We start from the raw sequence: 18525 nt of genomic DNA, 5'->3' as shown, positions 1-18525 counted from the left end.
CAGTTATAACATTGTGAATTTACTTAAACATTTTAAACAGTGTTTTGAGTTTAGATTCCTGATAAGTAGAATCATGTTTTTATTACTACAACAATGGTCACCTTTTAATATATTTTAACAATTAAAAAAGAGATTTAAGAAGATACTGTGGATTGAGGCCAACTACTCATAAAATAAGACTGAAGAATGAAAAAAAAAATGCTGGTTTATGCTCAAGGTTCTGGAAGCCTGTGGAGTGCAAATTGTCATGAAGCCAATTTAATATTACTGCTTCCTTTATGCTGAAAGAACACACTGGGGACATCACTGCTTCCATACAGGAAATAAAGTCTGTTGTTTCTGAAAAAAAAAAAAAAGAAATATCTTTTTCTTTTCTTTATATAATACAGAAAACTTTTTTTTTAAAGCTATAGAACAGGAAATGTTGTTAATCATACAAACTATATTTAGATTGAGGGGAAAAAATACCACTATTTACAGTCAAAAGAAAGCCTGCAGGTAGTACTATATACTTTTATCTAAAACTTACTTGATATACAGAGGCATAAACTTTTGATGGGTACTGTTTATTAATATCTGTCATAAGAGAAGCCTCAGATTCTTCACTGAATTATCTGTACATTTTTTACTCATGACCATCAATAATTCTCAGGACTTACAGAAGACTTTACCATAAACATTTTATGGTAATTATTATTAAATGCAAAATTCTAAAGTAACTTGCCATTTGTCAAACAATTCGCCCCAGATACACAGATTTGGGATACTTCTCCTTAAGAGTTGGCCACTGAACAATGAAGTGATCTGAGAGATGAAACAGAATCTTCCCAGAGAGGGATAAAGTTTCTACTCGGCAGATGCTCTCGACATAGACGATGATCACTTTCTTCACTCCTAGTATTCCAAGAAGAAGGGCAGATATGCAGATAGGAATACATGTTCCTGGTCCATTACACAACACCTTAAAAAAAATGGGGAAAGTCAAATTAAAATACAGAAGACTAATTTAAGTGAGGCATTCTGTATTAAGAACAGTCTGATCTTCAAGGGGATTTATTAGTCCAATAAGTCTTTCCTTGTGAAGAACCAGGATGTAGCAAACTGTGTGTTGAAGCCTCTGCACTGAGGAGCCCTGTGGAGATGTACGGTCTTGTTGTTCGTGTTTACCAACTGTGTGACTTGGGGCAAATAACTTAACCTCTAACTTCTAGCCCAGTGCCTGGGGCTCACTCAGCACTCAGGGAACAGATGTATGTGTTGCTCTTCTCTGCTTTATGGATCTTGAATGTCAAACAAATAGAATTCTGCTAATTTTATAGAAAGCTAATGGTTAAAAAATAGTTGAATAATCTAACAAGGGAAATAAAAATTCAACTCCTAGAGCAACTGCAAAGAATTTTTATGTCTTTGAGGAAATGAGAGAAAACCTATTTCATAGAATTGCAGGTAAGATAATTTATTACTATTTTCAGAGGAAAAAATTTATACAATATCTTAATTATATGTTCCTGTTGACTAAATTAGTAAAACCTAATAAAGCACTTTATGTCACAAACCATAAAACAGGAGGTTTGTGGTTGTCTGCAACATGCCTATTGAGCATGATCTAAAATGGCACATGATCTTTACAGTACATAGTCCACAAAACTTATCAGACATCAGAGAATCTGACAGTGGGAAGGGTCTTCAGATACAATGTTTAGCCATCCCAGCATTTTAGGGGTTCTCCCAGACTGATCAATGACAGAGAAACAGACATCCTGACTCCCTGTGAACATGGTCAGAACTATAAAGGTTCGATAAAGGTCATCTGGTCCAGGCTCCATGGAGGAACCCATTTACACAGCTTTGGGAAGAGACAGTTTTAGGTGGGATCTTTCTATCTTCACTGTAAACCCCCTTTCTTTCATGCAGAACATTTATAGAGTCTTTCTCTTGAATTACAGCAACTCAATGCTACCTTTCAGACATATCTTTAATTTTCCCTATGATATTTCTTTCTTCTTTTCTTTCTTTCCTCCTCCACCCCCCAACCTTTCCTTTCAAGATAGTGTCTTAACTAACTTGCCCAGGCTGGTATTGAACTGGCAAGCCTTCTGCCTCAGTCTCCTGAGTAGCTGGGAGTATAGGCAGATGCCACTAAGCCCAGCTATAACCTTTATTAATAGACTTTCAAGATAAGTCATAGAACAGTTGGGAGAGCAGTGTTAGAGAGCAAACTAGTTCTGTGACTTTGGCCAACAGAAGTAATGACAATCACCAGCATTATTTACAAACAACTCACTATGGTCAGTTACTGTACTAAAACACTTTACATGTATTCTATTTTAATTAATTCTCATGGAAATCATTGAAACATGTTTTATTAGCTCTTTTTTGCAGATGAGGAAAGTGAGGCACACAGAGATTGGGCAAGTTGCTTGATCACATGTTTAGGAGATGAAGAAGCTATATTGCTTCAGGGCACTTTTTTTCCTATGTGAATCAGTTATCCTATCTAAAAAACCTAGGTGGGATGGGATGGGTGGGGAGGACTAAATTAAAATAACTTCCCCGGCAGTTTCAGGATTCTATAATTAATTTGCATCTTATGTCTCAATTACAAACTTTCTCTAAATTCTTCAAAGCTAGAATTCTGAAAATGAGGACATTCTGGACTATGTAGGTAGTTTGTTTTTAGTGTGAAGCCTGTCCAGTGCATCACAGGATGTTTAGCAGCATCCCTGGCCCTTGTCCACAAGATTCCAGTAGTCGAGACAATCAAGAATTACTCCAAGCACTGCCAAATGTCTCTGGTTGACAACCACTATATTAATGTATTTCCTAATCCTTGGATTATTTGTGTTGCTCTTTTCAATCTTCTTTTTAATAGTACAGAACAAAATAAAAACTACAGCTAAATAAGGATATAAGGACTGCTTGTTGAATCTTGAATATCACAAAAATATTTTCATATTTACTGCTTTTTAAAAATGTATATATCCATATGTGTTCACTTCAACAACTGGTTGACCCCCTATACACAAATATATATACTGATGAAGATGATGGTACACGATTGGGTATTGGTGGGAGATACATCAACAACCTGGGACAGAACAAAAGTAGAAACTGTTAAGGTAAAAGTAGAAATTAAAAGTAATTTTTCTTGTTTATATCAGTTGTATGTTTCCATATTTTGAGGAACCTTACTATGAAAGTCCCAGCTACGATAAAACCACAGAATCGCAAATCAAGAATTGAAAAAAAAGAGGCGGGTAGATGTGTATGTAGTTCAGTAGTAGAACACTTGCCTAGCATGCACTGCATGATCCTCAGCACTATCAGAAAGAAAAAAAAAAAAAACAACTAATCTTAAGGAAAACCACTTTTAATTAAGCACAGGTTTTAACTCTGAGTTGCAGAAGGCAAATTAAATAAAAAAATGTGGGTTGTGAAGTTTTTGTTATTCAAAGAAACATACCAGAGCGACTTAGTCCAAGCATCGAACAAAAATGCTCATCGAGACAGCCTGGGTAAAGATGATGTTAAACAACATTAAGGTTGGATATGTCTCTTTAATTTTATTAAACAAAACAAAGCAATTTTTCTTCATATTTTCATTTCTGAAGACATACATTCTTAATGAATACAGGACCACTGCCCTGGCCATCTCTCTTCCTCATTACTCTGTAAACTACTTATAGATAGGGTCCCTTTCTAGAACAATCTATACTCTGCATGTAGAACAAAATAGGCTGGAAAAAAAAGTAAGGATAGAAAAGAGCAAGTTGATAACGAAACAGAGAATCTTTCTTTGCCTATCCTATATGAAGTCCAACACCATCCCTCCTTTGATAGACCATTTGAAACTCTACCATATATACTTAACATAAACACCTGACTGCCATAATGTCTGTTAACTCAGTTTTTATTTATTCCTTCAATCATCTCACATCTGAACACCTTTTTCTTACCTACATCCCTTGCTCCCAATGTAGGTATTCGAATCCTCATCTGACCAATATGAGAGGACATATGACTCCTGTCTGACCAATCACAGCATCAAAAGTCTCCAGTTCAGGGAAGAGTACATAATCCAGTCAGAAACTCATACACTTAGTAGGCCATTTCCTGGGGCTTCGGAGAGAGCAGCACCTTTTTTTATTGGTTTGGAACCCAGGAGGATGTGGACCTGGCACTGTTAACATTTTGCTTGTGACCATGTGGAGAGCTTGAAAATGAAGCCATTACAGAATCGAATACAAAAACATATCAGAAAACTTGTGCACCATGATCAAGTAGGATTCATTCCTGGGATGCAAGGATGGTTCAATATACGGAAATCAATAAATGCTATTCACCACATCAATAGACTTAAAGACAAGAACCACATGATCATCTCGATGGATGCAGAAAAAGCATTTGACAAAGTACAGTATCCCTTTATGTTCAAAACACTAGAAAAACTAGGGATAACAGGAACTTACCTCAACATTGTAAAAGCTATATATGCTAAACCTCAGGCTAGCATCATCCTAAATGGAGAAAAACTGAAGGCATTTCCTCTAAAATCTGGAACAAGACAGGGATGCCCTCTATCACCACTTCTATTCAATTTAGTTCTCGAAGTACTAGCCAGAGCAATTAGACAGACAAAAGAAATTAAAGGCATAAAAATAGGAAAAGAAGAAATTAAACTATCGCTATTTGCGGATGACATGATAATATACTTAACAGACCCAAAAGAGTCTACAAAGAAGCTGCTAGAGTTAATAAATGAATTCAGCAAAGTGGCAGGTTATAAAATCAACACGCATAAATCAAAGGCATTCCTGTATATCAGCAACAAAACCTCTGAAATGGAAATAAGGAAAACCACTCCATTCACAACATCCTCAAAGAAAATAAGATACTTGGGAATCAACCTAACAAAAGAGGTGAAAGATTTATACAATGAAAACTACAGAACCCTAAAGAGAGAGATAGAAGAAGATCTCAGAAGATGGAAAAATGTACCCTGTTCATGGATAGGCAGAACTAACATCATCAAAATGGCGATATTACCCAAAGTTCTCTACAGGTTTAATGCGATGCCAATCAAAATCCCAACGGCATTTCTTGTAGAAATAGACAAAGCAATCATGAAATTCATATGGAAAAACAAAAGACCCAGAATAGCAAAAGCAATTCTAAGCAGGAAGTGTGAATCTGGAGGTATAGCGATACCAGAGGTCAAACTGTACTACAAAGCAATAGTAACAAAAACAGCATGGTACTGGTACCAAAACAGGCAGGTGGACCAGTGGTACAGAATAGAAGACACAGAGACTAATCCACAAAGTTACAACTATCTTATATTTGATAAAGGGGCTAAAAGCATGCAATGGAGGAAGGATAGCATCTTCAACAAATGGTGCTGGGAAAATTGGAAATCCATATGCAACAAAATGAAATTGAATCCCTTTCTCTCGCCATCCACAAAAATTAACTCCAAATGGATCAGGGAGCTAGATATCAAATCAGAGACACTGCGTCTGATAGAAGAAAAAGTTGGCTACGATCTACATATTGTGGGGTCGGGCTCCAAATTCCTTAATAGGACACCCACAGCACAAGAGTTAACAACAAGAATAAACAAATGGGACTTACTTAAACTAAAAAGTTTTTTCTCAGCAAGAGAAACAATAAGAGAGGTAAATAGACAGCCTACATCCTGGCAACAAATTTTTACCCCCCACACCTCCGATAGAGCCCTAATATCCAGAATGTACAAAGAACTCAAAAAATTAAACAATAAGATAACAAATAACCCAATTAACAAATGGGCCAAGGACCTGAACAGACACTTCTCAGAGGAGGGCATACAATCAATCAACAAGTACATGAAAAAATGCTCACCATCTCTAGCAATCAGAGAAATGCAATTCAAAACCACCCTAAGATACCGTCTCACTCCAGTAAGATTAGCAGCCATTATGAAGTCAAACAACAATAAGTGTTGGCGGGGATGTGGGGAAAAGGGTACACTTGTACACTGCTGGTGGGGCTGCAAAATGGTGAGGCCAATTTGGAAAGCAGTATGGAGATTCCTGGGAAAGCTGGGAATGGATCCACCATTTGACCCAGCTATCACACTTCTCGGACTATTCCCTGAGGACCTTAAAAAAGCGCTCTATAGGGATACGGCTGCATCAATGATTATAGCGGCACAATTCACAATAGCTAGACTGTGGAACCAATCTAGATGCCCCTCAATAGATGAATGGATAAAAAAAATGTGGCATCTATACACAATGGAGTATTATGCAGCACTAAGAAATGACAAAATCATAGAATTTGCAGGGAAATGGATGGCATTAGAGCAGATTATGCTAAGCGAAGCTAGCCAAGCCCTAAAAAACAAATGCCAAATGTCTGCTTTGATATAAAGAGAACAACTAAGAACAGAACAGGAAGGAAGAACATGAGGAAAAGACTATAGTAAACAAAGACGAATGGGGGGAGAGAAACGGAGAGAGAAGGGAAAGCACATGGAAATAGTAGGAGACCTTCAATGATACATAGAATTATAAGAGGTTGTGAGGGGCAAGGGGGAGGGAAAAAAAAGGGAGAGAGTTGAACAACAGCAGGGGAGGTAGAGAGGGAAGATGGGAGGGGAGGGGAGGGGAGGGGGGATAGTAGGGGATAGGAAAGGTAGCAGAATACAACAGTCACTAATATGGCATATGTGAATATGTGAATATGTAACAGATGTGATTCTGCAATCTGTATTTGGGGTGAAAATGGGAGTTCAAAACACAATTTGAGTCAAATGTATGAAAGATGATATATCATGAGCTATGTAATGCTTTAAATAATCAATAAAAAAATACAATTAAAAAAAAAAAAAGAAAATGAAGCCATTACAAAGCAGAGAGCAGAGAGATAAAGACAGGCCATGTCTAAAAGGCAGTATTTAAGATCCACGAACCCAGCTGTGCTTGAAGGAAACCAGATCTCTCTGTAGACTTGTCAGGTATGTGAGGGAATACATTCCATAAGAGATGTACTAAAGATAATGTAAGTCATGGATCTAGAAAACAGGAGGACAGGGGTTACGTATTACAAACAGGAAGTCAGGGTTGTAGATGAAGACAGATCAAGGATTAAGAACATTTATAACAGGACTGCTGTTCTGTAGATTTGGGTCACCACAGGTCAAGTCCCATTGGCTGAAACATTTGCATGTATGAAAAGACATATTTAACTTGAATAGTCTGAACTAAATTCCTTATCCAGTAGAACCCCCCCCCCCCCCTTACAGAATCTGGGCCAAGACTTTTGAGATCTGGGTTGGTTATAGGTCATAGATCATGTACTTGAAGATGAGCCAAGAGAAAACATGGGAAGGTGAGGCTAATAGCCATGCAGAGCAAAACTAAAAATACTGGATAAAAGTAAGACAATCATCCATTTTGGTCTCTTTATCTTCCAGCCATATGTTTTCCCTGGTTGATCAACTCCAAGTGATACTTGTATGAAAAATGATAAAAGGCACTTGATTTCCAAGAACAATATTTTCTGAATTTCCACAGATGGTAGATGACTGAAGGATTCAGGAGCTTTCTCAGTTCCTTATCTGTGGTGCCTTTGTAGTGTACTTCTCAGCCTGTAACCAAATAGCCTTGAAAGTCTATGGCCATAACATGATGAACAAGCCTGATCTTGTTAATTTCAAACGGGCTATTTTGCTCTTATATGGGAAACAGGGCCCATATTAAGTCGGTAGTTCATTTCCTTACCCTGAAGTTCTATCATAAAAAATAAATACATAAATAAAATAAAAACTTAAAACTTTTTTTGTCAGAAGGGTCAGCACAGTGACTCTGGAGACTGAAGTGGGAGTATCACAAGTTTGAGACTAGCCTCAACAATTAAGTGAGGGCTCAGTGGTAAAGTACTCCTGGATTCAATCCCCAGTTCCAAAAAATAAAATTAGACCATGCCTGCTTAGCATTATTGTTAAAGACCATTGTCAGGCAAACCATTGTTTTCCCAACCTTCTACTTTCAGTTTTCCTGTTCTCTGAACCAAATGGTCCAAGTGACGATTTCCTGCCTTCTTGGTCTTTTTTTGTTTGTTTTCATTGTATTTTCAAGCCACTAAAATGTTTTCACCAAGGTCTTTGAACCCTACAAATCCAGTATTTCTTCCTTTTGTTTTCTCCACGCTCTATATTAAGCAGAGCTCTCAGAAGCAGAGATCCAAAGCTAGATGCAGTCTCAAAGAATCATAGTTCAATCTACTCCCTTTAGCTTCAGGAGGAAGGAAAGAGATTGACATTTACTGGGCACCACTACTTGCTAGGCACAGAGCCTAAAGTGAGGCATTTTGCATAATTATAGTAGTTTCCCTTTTATCTGTGGGTACCTGTTCCAAGACATCCAGTGGATGCTAGAAACCACAGAAAGTAATGAACTCTATATATGCTATGCTTTTCCTATATACACATAACACATGACAAAGTTTAATTTATAAATTAGGCACAGTAAGAGGTTACCAGCAACTAATAATAAAATAGAACAATTATAGCAATATACTGTAGACCTTAGCAACCCCAGAACAAAAGTTTTTTTTCTTTTTTTATCAAGTCAAACTTTTACTGTTTTACTCAAAGGAAACACTTTATGGCTTCTCTTTGGCATATCAAAAATATTAGCATCACAGCTCATGAGATTTGGGGCCAAATTTAAGAAAAATAAGTATTATTTTAACACAAGCACTATAATATTATAACAGTAATTGTGATAACAAAGGGGGCCACTAAGTCATTATTAGGGGGAAGTGTATACAGCATGGATACACTGGAACAAAGGGATAATTCAAGTCCTGGGCAGGACAGAAGGGGATAATGCAAGATTTGATCATGTTACTCATAACAGTACACAATTTAAAACTTATGGATTATATCTGGAATTTTCCGTTTAGTATTTTCAGACGTAGTTGACCACAAGTAACTGAAATTGCAGAAAGTGAAACCTCAGATGAGTGGGTGGGGAGACTTCACCACATCTCATTTAAACCCTACAATATAGTCTTGTGAGGTAGATATTGCTAAAATCATTTTTTAGACACAGAGACTAAGGCACAGAGAAATTAAGTCATCTATGCAAAATCACATAGCTGGTTAGTGAGTTAGCTGATACTCAAACCCAAGCTTTTTTCAGGGTTCTCCTCTATACCACACTAGCTCACCAACCATCCTGTGTTAGTGGATAGAGGTTTAAGGCAAAGAGGCTCCAGGGCAGATAATGACACAGAAAATTTAATTGAAGTTTACATCATGGCAATTGCTGTTAACATTTTATAGTTTTGATAGAGAACTCAGTGGCAGATTGCCACAAGCTATTGGACTAGGAAAGCTTTTCCAAAAATAGTGAAATAGTTAACATTTTCAAAAGAAAAGGGAATATCCTTTCTAAACAGGAAGAATTGGCTTGAATTCAAAGTGATTATATAACTGACTTCTGTCAAGGAACTTTCTTAAGTAGGAAAGTGATATTTTCCCCTGTGACCCTTCTTAAATTAAAAAAATATTTATTAGTACATTATATTTATATATATCAGTAGGGTTCATTTGACATACTGAAAAATGCATATAACATAGTTTGTTCCATTTCAATTCCCAGTATGTCCTCTTTCCCTCCCTTCCTCCCTCTCCTGATCCTTTCCTTACTTTTTGTACCTGTTATATTTCTATCTTGTTGAAAGCTGCTGGTCTGCAGCTTTCCTTGAACATTTTATGTGCAGACTATTTTTGACTATAAAAAGGTTCAATCATTTTTATAGAGGATTATCTAATTCCTTAATTATGAATCAGAAATATAAGGACATTTGAGAGATTCTGGTTGCCTGATGGGAGGAGGGAGAGAGGGAAGGGGGAGGGGGAGAGGGAAGGGGGAGGGGGAGAGGGAAGGGGGAGGGGGAGAGAGAAGGGGGAGGAGGAGAGGGAAGGGGGAAGAGGAAAGGGAAGGAGAGAGGGGAAGGGGGGAGGGGGAGAAGGAAGGGGGAGGAGAGAGGGAGGGGGAGGAGGGAAGGGGGAGGGGAAGAGGGGGAGAGGGAGGGGAAGAAGGAGTGGGAGAGGGAGAGAAATATAGAGTAAAAGGCAGATACATACATGTACTTAATGACAGAAATATAAATATACAAGTTTAGAAAAAGATAAGTACATATACTTAAAGACAATGAAACAGAGGCAAGAAGACAGAATTTGACAAACTGAGATGCATTAATTAGCTGTGTTCCTGGTATGGTCAAAGAACATGTACTTTGGAGCCAATTTTGCATTCCACATCTTGAATAAGCTGCTAAGGTCCTCCAGAAAACATGTGCTTTATTTTGTGCACTCAAGCTTTCAAAGGTTGTTTTCCTTTAATTGTCCACCACATTTTTCCAAATTCCTAGTACTCAGACCATTAGTAAGTTTCAGAAGTAGAAAATACTGCTTGCCAAAATTAGGAGTTTCTTCAAGGTTCTTATTAAATTTAGCTGATTTATGTTAAGTATGCTTGGCTGCACTGATGACTCCCCTACTACTGTGGCCTCAAAAGACAAGCAGCACTGGTAGGATCTGGGGGACACAATGAGTTTATCCCAGTTTTACTCAGAGAGGATACCACTGAAGCCACCAAGTAGAGAAGCGACTTAGATAGTGTTTCCCAGGATTTTACATCACTTTCACTCAGGGGTGCTTATCAAAAATATTGTTCTAGGGGCTGTGGCTGTAGCTCAGTGGCAGAGCGCTTGCCTTGCACATGTGAGGCACTGGGTTAGATCCTCAGCACCACATAAAAATAAACAAATAAAATAAAGGCATGTTGTCCATCTATAACTACAAAAACAAATAAAAAAATATTGTTCTAAATCAGAATTCCCGAGCCTACAGCCTAGGAATGTGCATCTTAAACAAGATCCCAGATGATTCTGATACATAGTAGCACTTGAACACCTCTGTTCTCTACTACAGGAAGTGGCCAGCAATCTTCAGGCATGCCTTTCCAGTCTGTTTTTATTCCTGCAAAAGGGGTCTGTGTATGTTAAGGAGGAAAGCAACAGTGAGGAGTAAAGGTACTGGTGAGCCATGCTCTTGACTTGATCAAAACCACTTTGGGGACAAGCAGCTCAGTTGAGCAACTCTTGATGGGCTAACATTAAGTGAGTCCAAGGTTCCCAGTACCAGAGAGAACTGCCCGATATTGGGATGCTCAGCCAGAGCACCTCTCCCTCTGTTAAGACTTCTACTTCTCTCTTAGAAAGCAAGTATTCCTGGGAGAAGTCCTATCTTTAGGACTAACAGCTCCTTAATTATCTGCTAATGACTTTTTTAAAGAGAAGCTGGGCAACCTACTATTGGGTCCTCTCTCAACCTGTGTGTGTTAACTCTCTTTTCTTCCCACTTGGAAAAATCCTACTCTTTTACATTCAAAAAACAAAACAAAACAACAAAAACAAAGAGGAGCAGCTGATGGTATTCACAGAATTTGGGCATAACACAGAGAAGGCACATGACAGGTGGAGACAGGAAGACATTAATATGGAGGTGGCAGGTGATAAGGTACCACATCTCTGCCACTCAAAGTCACTCAAAGTCAAGGTGTCCCATCCTTGCTAAAAGAGCAAGAAGGGAATGGTTTGCTGCTCATGCTTGGTATCACACACTACCTGGGATCTTAGGGAGGTAATGGCTGGGTAAGCAGGGCCTCATTGACAGAGCTCAGTCTGTAAGCAGCAGTAGACTGAAGCCTCTGCTTCAGTCTACTGCTGCTTACAGAGTAGTCTTAAAACAGGTGCAACAGGTTTTAATCCAGTAGGTAATTCAGGAAATATCTTGTCTGACCAAGATTGTTAAGGAAAAGATTCTCAATCACTGTAGTGAGAATACTAAACTTCCAGGTTTTCAAGTTCAATTACTGAACCTCCTGTCTCTTGGAAACAATGGCATCTGCCTAATTGCAATCAAGATGGAATATCTAAGGTATTGATTGTCCAAGGAAAAGACAGTGGTGAGAACATGGACTCTGAGCCAGAATTCCTGGGATGGATTCCTGGTTTCATTGCTTCCTGTGTGACATTGGCTAGTTATTTTACCTCTTTCTGCCTGTTTCTTCATCTGGAAAATGAGTTCTTGAGTGGTGCCTCCCCATGGAAGGAGGTAACACCTGCAAAGCACTTGGATCACAGCCAGTTCCAAATGTATATTTGCTACTGTTATTCTTAGTTTCTCTGTTTTAGGGCTGCTTCATGACAAAACCAAAAGATGGTTCTGAGAATTGAATTGGGAACAGAATCTTTGTAGCTTATGTATGGCTGATGTTCTTTCAAGAATGACAGTGGCTCTTTTGATTAAACTGCAGTCTTCTTTCTCTTGTAAATCCTGCTGAGGGTACTGCTGCTGGGCCACAGTCCAGGCATCTTCTATTGGGGCAGAAGGTTCTCAGGTTCTCTTTTGATGGTCTTTTAAGGGAAAAAGAGGTGGGGATTAGAGAATAAGCTCCTATTTTGTGTGGTTCAGCCAAAAATCATATAATGCATGCCAAATTATTTACTGGTAGAACTTCTCAGGGCAAGATTTAAAATAAAATTCTGTTAAAGAATTTGGACAGCCCATTCTAGGGTATAAAATGGAATTATCTCAACCAGAATTAAATCACACTTCCTGAGTCTGCCAGTGTTTCCAGGGAGAGTAAGTGTCATGCCGGCTTCAATGCCACGCAGCCCATTGTTGCTCATGACTCCTACCTCCACTGGCCATCTAACCCCATTCAGCATTCTCTACCAGCCCACCATGGTATGAGTCTTTGAAATTGAGAGCTGGGTCTGAAAACAAAACCAGGCCCCTTTTGGTTGGGGGAAATGTTGACAGTTGGAAGGCATGAAAGGGAACAGAAAGGAAGGTACTCACAAGTTTGACAGACACTAACTTAAATGTTAATGATAAGTAAGTGTGTTAAAATCCAAGCTGTAATTCTAAAAACCACCACCACCTCATTATTCTGGGTTGTCTCATGTCTATGTCTTTATTATGAAATTTATTCATGAATTCAGTGGTCATACCCTGAGCGGAACAGCTTAGTATAATTATTAGACTTTGTTACTACAGTCTCAGGTTTTCTGGGTTTGAATCTAGTCTCTGCTGCCTAGCTAACAAACTTTGGGCAAGTCAATCTTCTTTCTTATGCCTCAGCTTTCTTATTTGCAAAATGGGGATTAAAAATGGCAGGTAACTAACTTATAGAGTTGCTAAATAAATTAGTATATATAAGGTAGTACAGTGGTACTTAGCATTTTTCTTGGCACTAAGACCTGGGAAGATGAGTTAAGTTACCAGGAGGCTTACAATCCAGCAATGTGATATTGCATTCAGCCCTTATCATGTGCTTTGTACAAAAATAGGTGCCAAAAAAGTTTCAAGGGAAGCCTGCAGAAATTGTTCTTTCACTGTTAAATGTCCAAAAGTTCTAGGCATTTTAATATCACAATACCTCAGAAAACACTTGGTTTTATACAAATATGAACAAAAGCTTTTATAATATTTCTCTATTTATATACTCACTCATCAATTCTGAGAGTCTCTAAAAACTATGAAATAGAGGGAAATGCTTCAGTCTTTAAACAGGAAAAAAAATAGGCTTTCCTTGTTTCATGTAATCGTTTATAAAAACTTAAAAAGCATGTGCTAACCATTGATGTACCCAATAATGCTCTGCTATGAGGGGCACAGAGTGCTAAGTCCAATAAACGTAACTTTTGGATAATATATAGATAGGAAAGGGTGAACAACAAAATAGCACAGGTATTCTAAAGCCATAAAATCTGTCCCATTTTTTTCCCTTCCACTCTCCAAAAGAGTATTCACCAGCCTTCTTGTTCACTGTTTTTAGACCCTTGATTTAAAATCTGAAAGTTCTTATAATATCCTATAAAGACAGACTACAAAGAGAGAACTCATTCCAGGGATCAAATTTCCTCTGTCCCAGGTAATTTAAGGCCAAAGAAGGATGCAATTTTAAAAAGTCAAAGAAAATAAAGACATAGTCCAAAACATAAGCATCTAATTAAGTATATACTTTTGTTAGATTTTTCTTTGTAGGGGGAACAAAAAATGGGGCTTCGTGTGCTTTATTTGAATGATTATATATAATTATGCATAAGACAGAAGAGTCTACACAACACACTGATATTCTTGAAACATGTGGCCCCCAAATGTCCCCAACACATTGGCTTACTTCTTCCACCCCCTCTTCCCTCCTCTCTCTCTCTCTCCCCATCTATTCCTCTCTCTCTTTCTTTCTTTCAATGAAAGACAAAACTCTGGGTGATGCCATCCCAGGAACTTCACCTTGCCAGGGGATTTCCTCTCCAGCTCCCTGTGGGGAAGTCCAGCTCCTCTTACTGCCCAAATACATCTCTCCTTTTTTTTAAATAATTTTTTTTAGCTTTGATGAACATTGGTTTAATTAATTTATTTATATGTAGTGCTGAGAATTGAATTCAGTGCCTCACATATGCTAGGCAAGTGCTCTCTCACTGAGTTGCAACCCCAGCCTCTCCATCTTGCCTTTGACTCCAACTGTCATGCCCAGGCTGGGTTCTCTATGGCAACTCTCTAATTCTTCGGGCAAAGGGCCTCTGGCAGCATTGTCATTGGAAATATTATTATTTTAACTCTAGAAACAGGCCTCCTATCTAATTTCCTCTTTTCCTTTCTCACCCAGACTCTACCCATCTTATTCTGAAAATCTCCTCAAAATGGGCCCTACTCTTGAATCTCCACTGCCCATACTTGGTGTGGAACCATTTTCCCTCTCATCTGGCTCACCCAGAACTCTTAGGAGCTTTCCTAGCCTCCTCCTCTCCTCTGTTTCACTCTCCACAGTGCTGCTACAAGACTTTTTCTTAAAATGCATATCCGGTCATGTCATCATTTATCTTTTTTCTTTTTCTATTTAAAATGTATTTATCTGAAAGTAATTGAACTTGCAGAAAAGTTGCATAGATGGGAAAACCAGATTTATCTATTTTAACATTTTGATCTATTTGCAATATTCTCTCTCCCCACACAAACAAAAAAATACAATCAAACCTGAATATCTGATATACATCATGTGCTTTTTCCTTGAATATTTTATTACATATTGAGAAAATTCTCTTAATACTCAATTATCAATGTTAAATTACTACTAAATTTAACATCAGCACAAAGCTTTTAACTAATTTCTCATCCATGTTCCATTTTTGTCAATTTATCTAGTAGTATCTTCTGGCTTTCATTTTTATTTTAACTCTCCATTACAGAACCTAATCTAGCATCTATTTAGTTAGCATGTATCTTTATTCTCCTTTAACCTGGAAGTTTCTCAACCTGTTTTTTATATGGCAATCTCTTTTTCATTTGTTATTTATTTAAAAAATAAAAAAAATAGTGCATCATTTATTTTTAGTGGATTCTTGCTGCCTCCAAAATAAGGCTTAAATACCCTGGATTCAAAGTTTTTTTTTTTTTTTTCCTAAAATTCACTATCTATACTGTTGTTCTTCATTACTGTAGTTTCAGGCCCACCTGAAATATTTTCTGTGTGATGAAGAAACTTGTAAGTATTGTTTCAATTAATATAACAACAATAAATGTAAGGAACCAAGAAATACATTCTCATAATATATTTGTAGCCATGTACTTTTGGTGACCATTCAAGTATAACCAGTTTTGTAGTTCCAAAGCAGACTAAATTGTTTAAAATGCTTTCTTGGTCCAAATTAATGAGTTTTGAAACACATAAGCCAGGATTAGCTACGAGTTGGCAAGTATGAATTAATTCAATCCATGCTTACTGGAAATCAAAAGCTTTAGGCCCAATATTCTCACATTCAAAACAAAACAAAACTGGAGTAAGGAGGAAGAAAATAGAGCAAATTGGGGGATTCAGAAAGAGAAGAAAGGCAAAAAGAGGTAACAGGCTGATTAAATGGTCAATTCTTGCTTAACCTAATCCTGATTAAAGAATAGCAGTTAATACACAATCATTTTTTAAAAAAATTGATACATTATATATAATAGTGGGATTCATTATGCCATATTTGTACATGCACATAATATAATTTGATCAATCTCATTCCCCTTTCCCTTTCCTTCCCTAACTGCTTTCTCTACAAATCTCCCTTTTATTATTGCTATTTTAGTTAGTGTATTATAATTATATATATGTATATAATTAACTGTGGTACATTCATGAATAAACATAGATAGCACAATGTGGTAGATTTCATTTTCCAGTACTTCCCCCACTCCCTTCCCACAACCCACTTCTAATACTCTACTGGTCTTCCTTATATTTCTGGGAGACTCTTCCCACTTTCCATCTTTTTTTTCTTTCTTTCTAGCTTCTGCATATAAAATAAAACATTCGACCCTTGATGTTCTGAGTCTGGCTTATTTCATTTGGCATTATGTTCTCCAATTGCATCCATTTATTTCCAAATGACACAATATCATTCTTCTTATGGCTGAGTAAAACTCCATTGTGTATATATGTCACATTTTCTGTATCTATTCATCTGTGGACAACTAGGCTGGTTCCATATCTTGGCTATTGTGAACTGCACTGCTATAATCACTGGTATGCATATATCATTATAGTATGCTTTTAGTTCTTTTGGATAAATACTAAGGAATGACACAGCTAGGAAGTGTGGTTCCATTCCTGATCTTTTGAGGAAACTCCATATTGCTTTCCAAAGTGGCTGTGCTAATACGCATTCCCGCCAACAATGCACAAGTGTACCCCCCCTTCATTCTTCCAGCCATTCATTTTTATTTGTATTCTTGATGATTGTCATTCTAACTGGAATTAGGTGAAATCTCAATGTAGTTTTTAATTGCATTTTCCTGATTAATAAAGATGTTGAACATTTTTTTTTCAAATATTTGTTGGCTTGTTATATTCCTCCTTTTGAGAAGTGTCTATTTAGATATTTTGCTCATTTATTGACTGGGTTATTAAGTCTTTGGTGCTGTTTTGAGTTCTTTATATATTCTGGATATTAATCCCCTGTTGGAAGAGTAGCTGGCAGATTTTCCCCTATTTTGTAGGGCTCTCTCTTCATTCTTGTTTCCTTTGCTGTGGAGAAGCTTTTTAATATGTCATCCTACTTATTGATTCTTAATTTAATTTCTTGAGCTTTAGGAGTCTTAATAAGGAAGTCAGTGCCTACATCAATATGTTGGCATATTGCCTCTAAATTTTCTTCTAGCACTTAAACTTTCTGGTTTAATTCCTAGGTCTTTAATCCATTTTGAGTTGATTTTTGTGCACAGGAAGGGAGGGGGTGTCTATTTTCATTCTTCTATATATGGATATTTAGTTTTCTCAGGACTTATTAAAATGACTATCTTTTCTTCAACATATGTTTGTGGCACCTTTTTTGAGGATCAGATGACTGTATCTATGTGGATTCATCTTTCTGTGTTCTATTTCAATGGCCTTCATATCTGTTTTTATGCCAATACCATGTTGTGCTTGTTACTATAGCTCTGTAGTCTAATTTGAGATTGGGTATTGGGATGCCTCTAGCATCACTCTTATTGCTCAGGATTGTTAAAATTATTCTAGATCTTTGCTTCTGGAAATATGGCCTTTTGGACAATATCATTCAGCCAATCCATAAATGTGGGAGGTCTTTCTATCTTCTAAATTCTTAAATTTCTTTCTTCAGTGTTCTATAATTTTTATTTCAGGTCTTTCATGAGTTAGATTTATTCCCAAGTACTATATTTTATTTTTTAAGCTACTATGAATAAACTAGTTTTCTTGATTTCCTTCTCAGCAGATTAATTACTGAAGTATAGGATTTATGTAAGTTAATCTTGTATTCTGCAACTTTGCTGGATGTGCTTATCAGATCTAGAAGTCTTCTGGTGAAATTTTTTTGAGTTTTCTAAGTATATGATCATGTCACCAGCAAACAAATAGTTTGATTTCTTCTTTTCATATTTGTATCCCTTTAATTTCCATTTCTTGCCTGATAGCTCTGGCTAGGGTTTCAAGAACTCTACTGAGTAGGAGTAACACTCATGTTTTTTATATTTTATTTCTTTATAGCCACAATAGGATGTAGCAATGATTATCCATACTTTACAAGTGAGGGAGTAGACTAGCCATATTTATTTTGCTTTCTATAGTAATTATTAGATATGTGTAACACTTAAGAGTTCCTGTTTCCCTGAAAAATAAAGACTTTCAAGGTCCCAGGAGGTTACCCCATATAGATTTAAGATTTCTCACTCTGTCTTTCTCTAGGGAAAAGTACAGCTTGTCTGATTAGTGAGTTTAAAAAAAATGGGTTGAGGTTACCCAGTTCAGCTAGCCCCCACTAATTTTTTCCACTTTTTTTTCCCTCTTAATTCAGCCTGTTTTTAACATGCATCCATTCTTTACATCCTGACTGGAATGCTGAACAGAGAAGAACAGGGGCAGGCCCGCAGTCTAATTTAGGAGAGAAGTATTAGTA

The 18525-nt window shown here is 37.2% G+C and overlaps 1 protein-coding gene across 1 annotated transcript in view; it reads right to left on the bottom strand.

The window, feature by feature from the left end:
- Positions 1 to 724: 724 nt before the first annotated feature.
- Positions 725 to 18525, bottom strand: part of ALG14 (ALG14 UDP-N-acetylglucosaminyltransferase subunit) — a 95774-nt gene continuing 77973 nt past the window's right edge. Inside the window, exon 4 of the mRNA XM_081307460.1 lies at positions 725 to 961. Within this exon, the coding sequence (XP_081163586.1) occupies positions 731 to 961 (231 nt within the window). The 3' untranslated portion in view covers positions 725 to 730. The remainder of the gene's footprint in view (positions 962 to 18525) is intronic.

Source organism: Spermophilus citellus, assembly GCF_964194105.1.
Source record: "Spermophilus citellus genome assembly, chromosome: 9".
Classification (NCBI taxonomy): domain Eukaryota; kingdom Metazoa; phylum Chordata; class Mammalia; order Rodentia; family Sciuridae; genus Spermophilus; species Spermophilus citellus.
The sequence above is the reverse complement of the archived record's forward strand: the minus strand, read 5'-3'. Positions and strand labels throughout refer to the sequence as shown.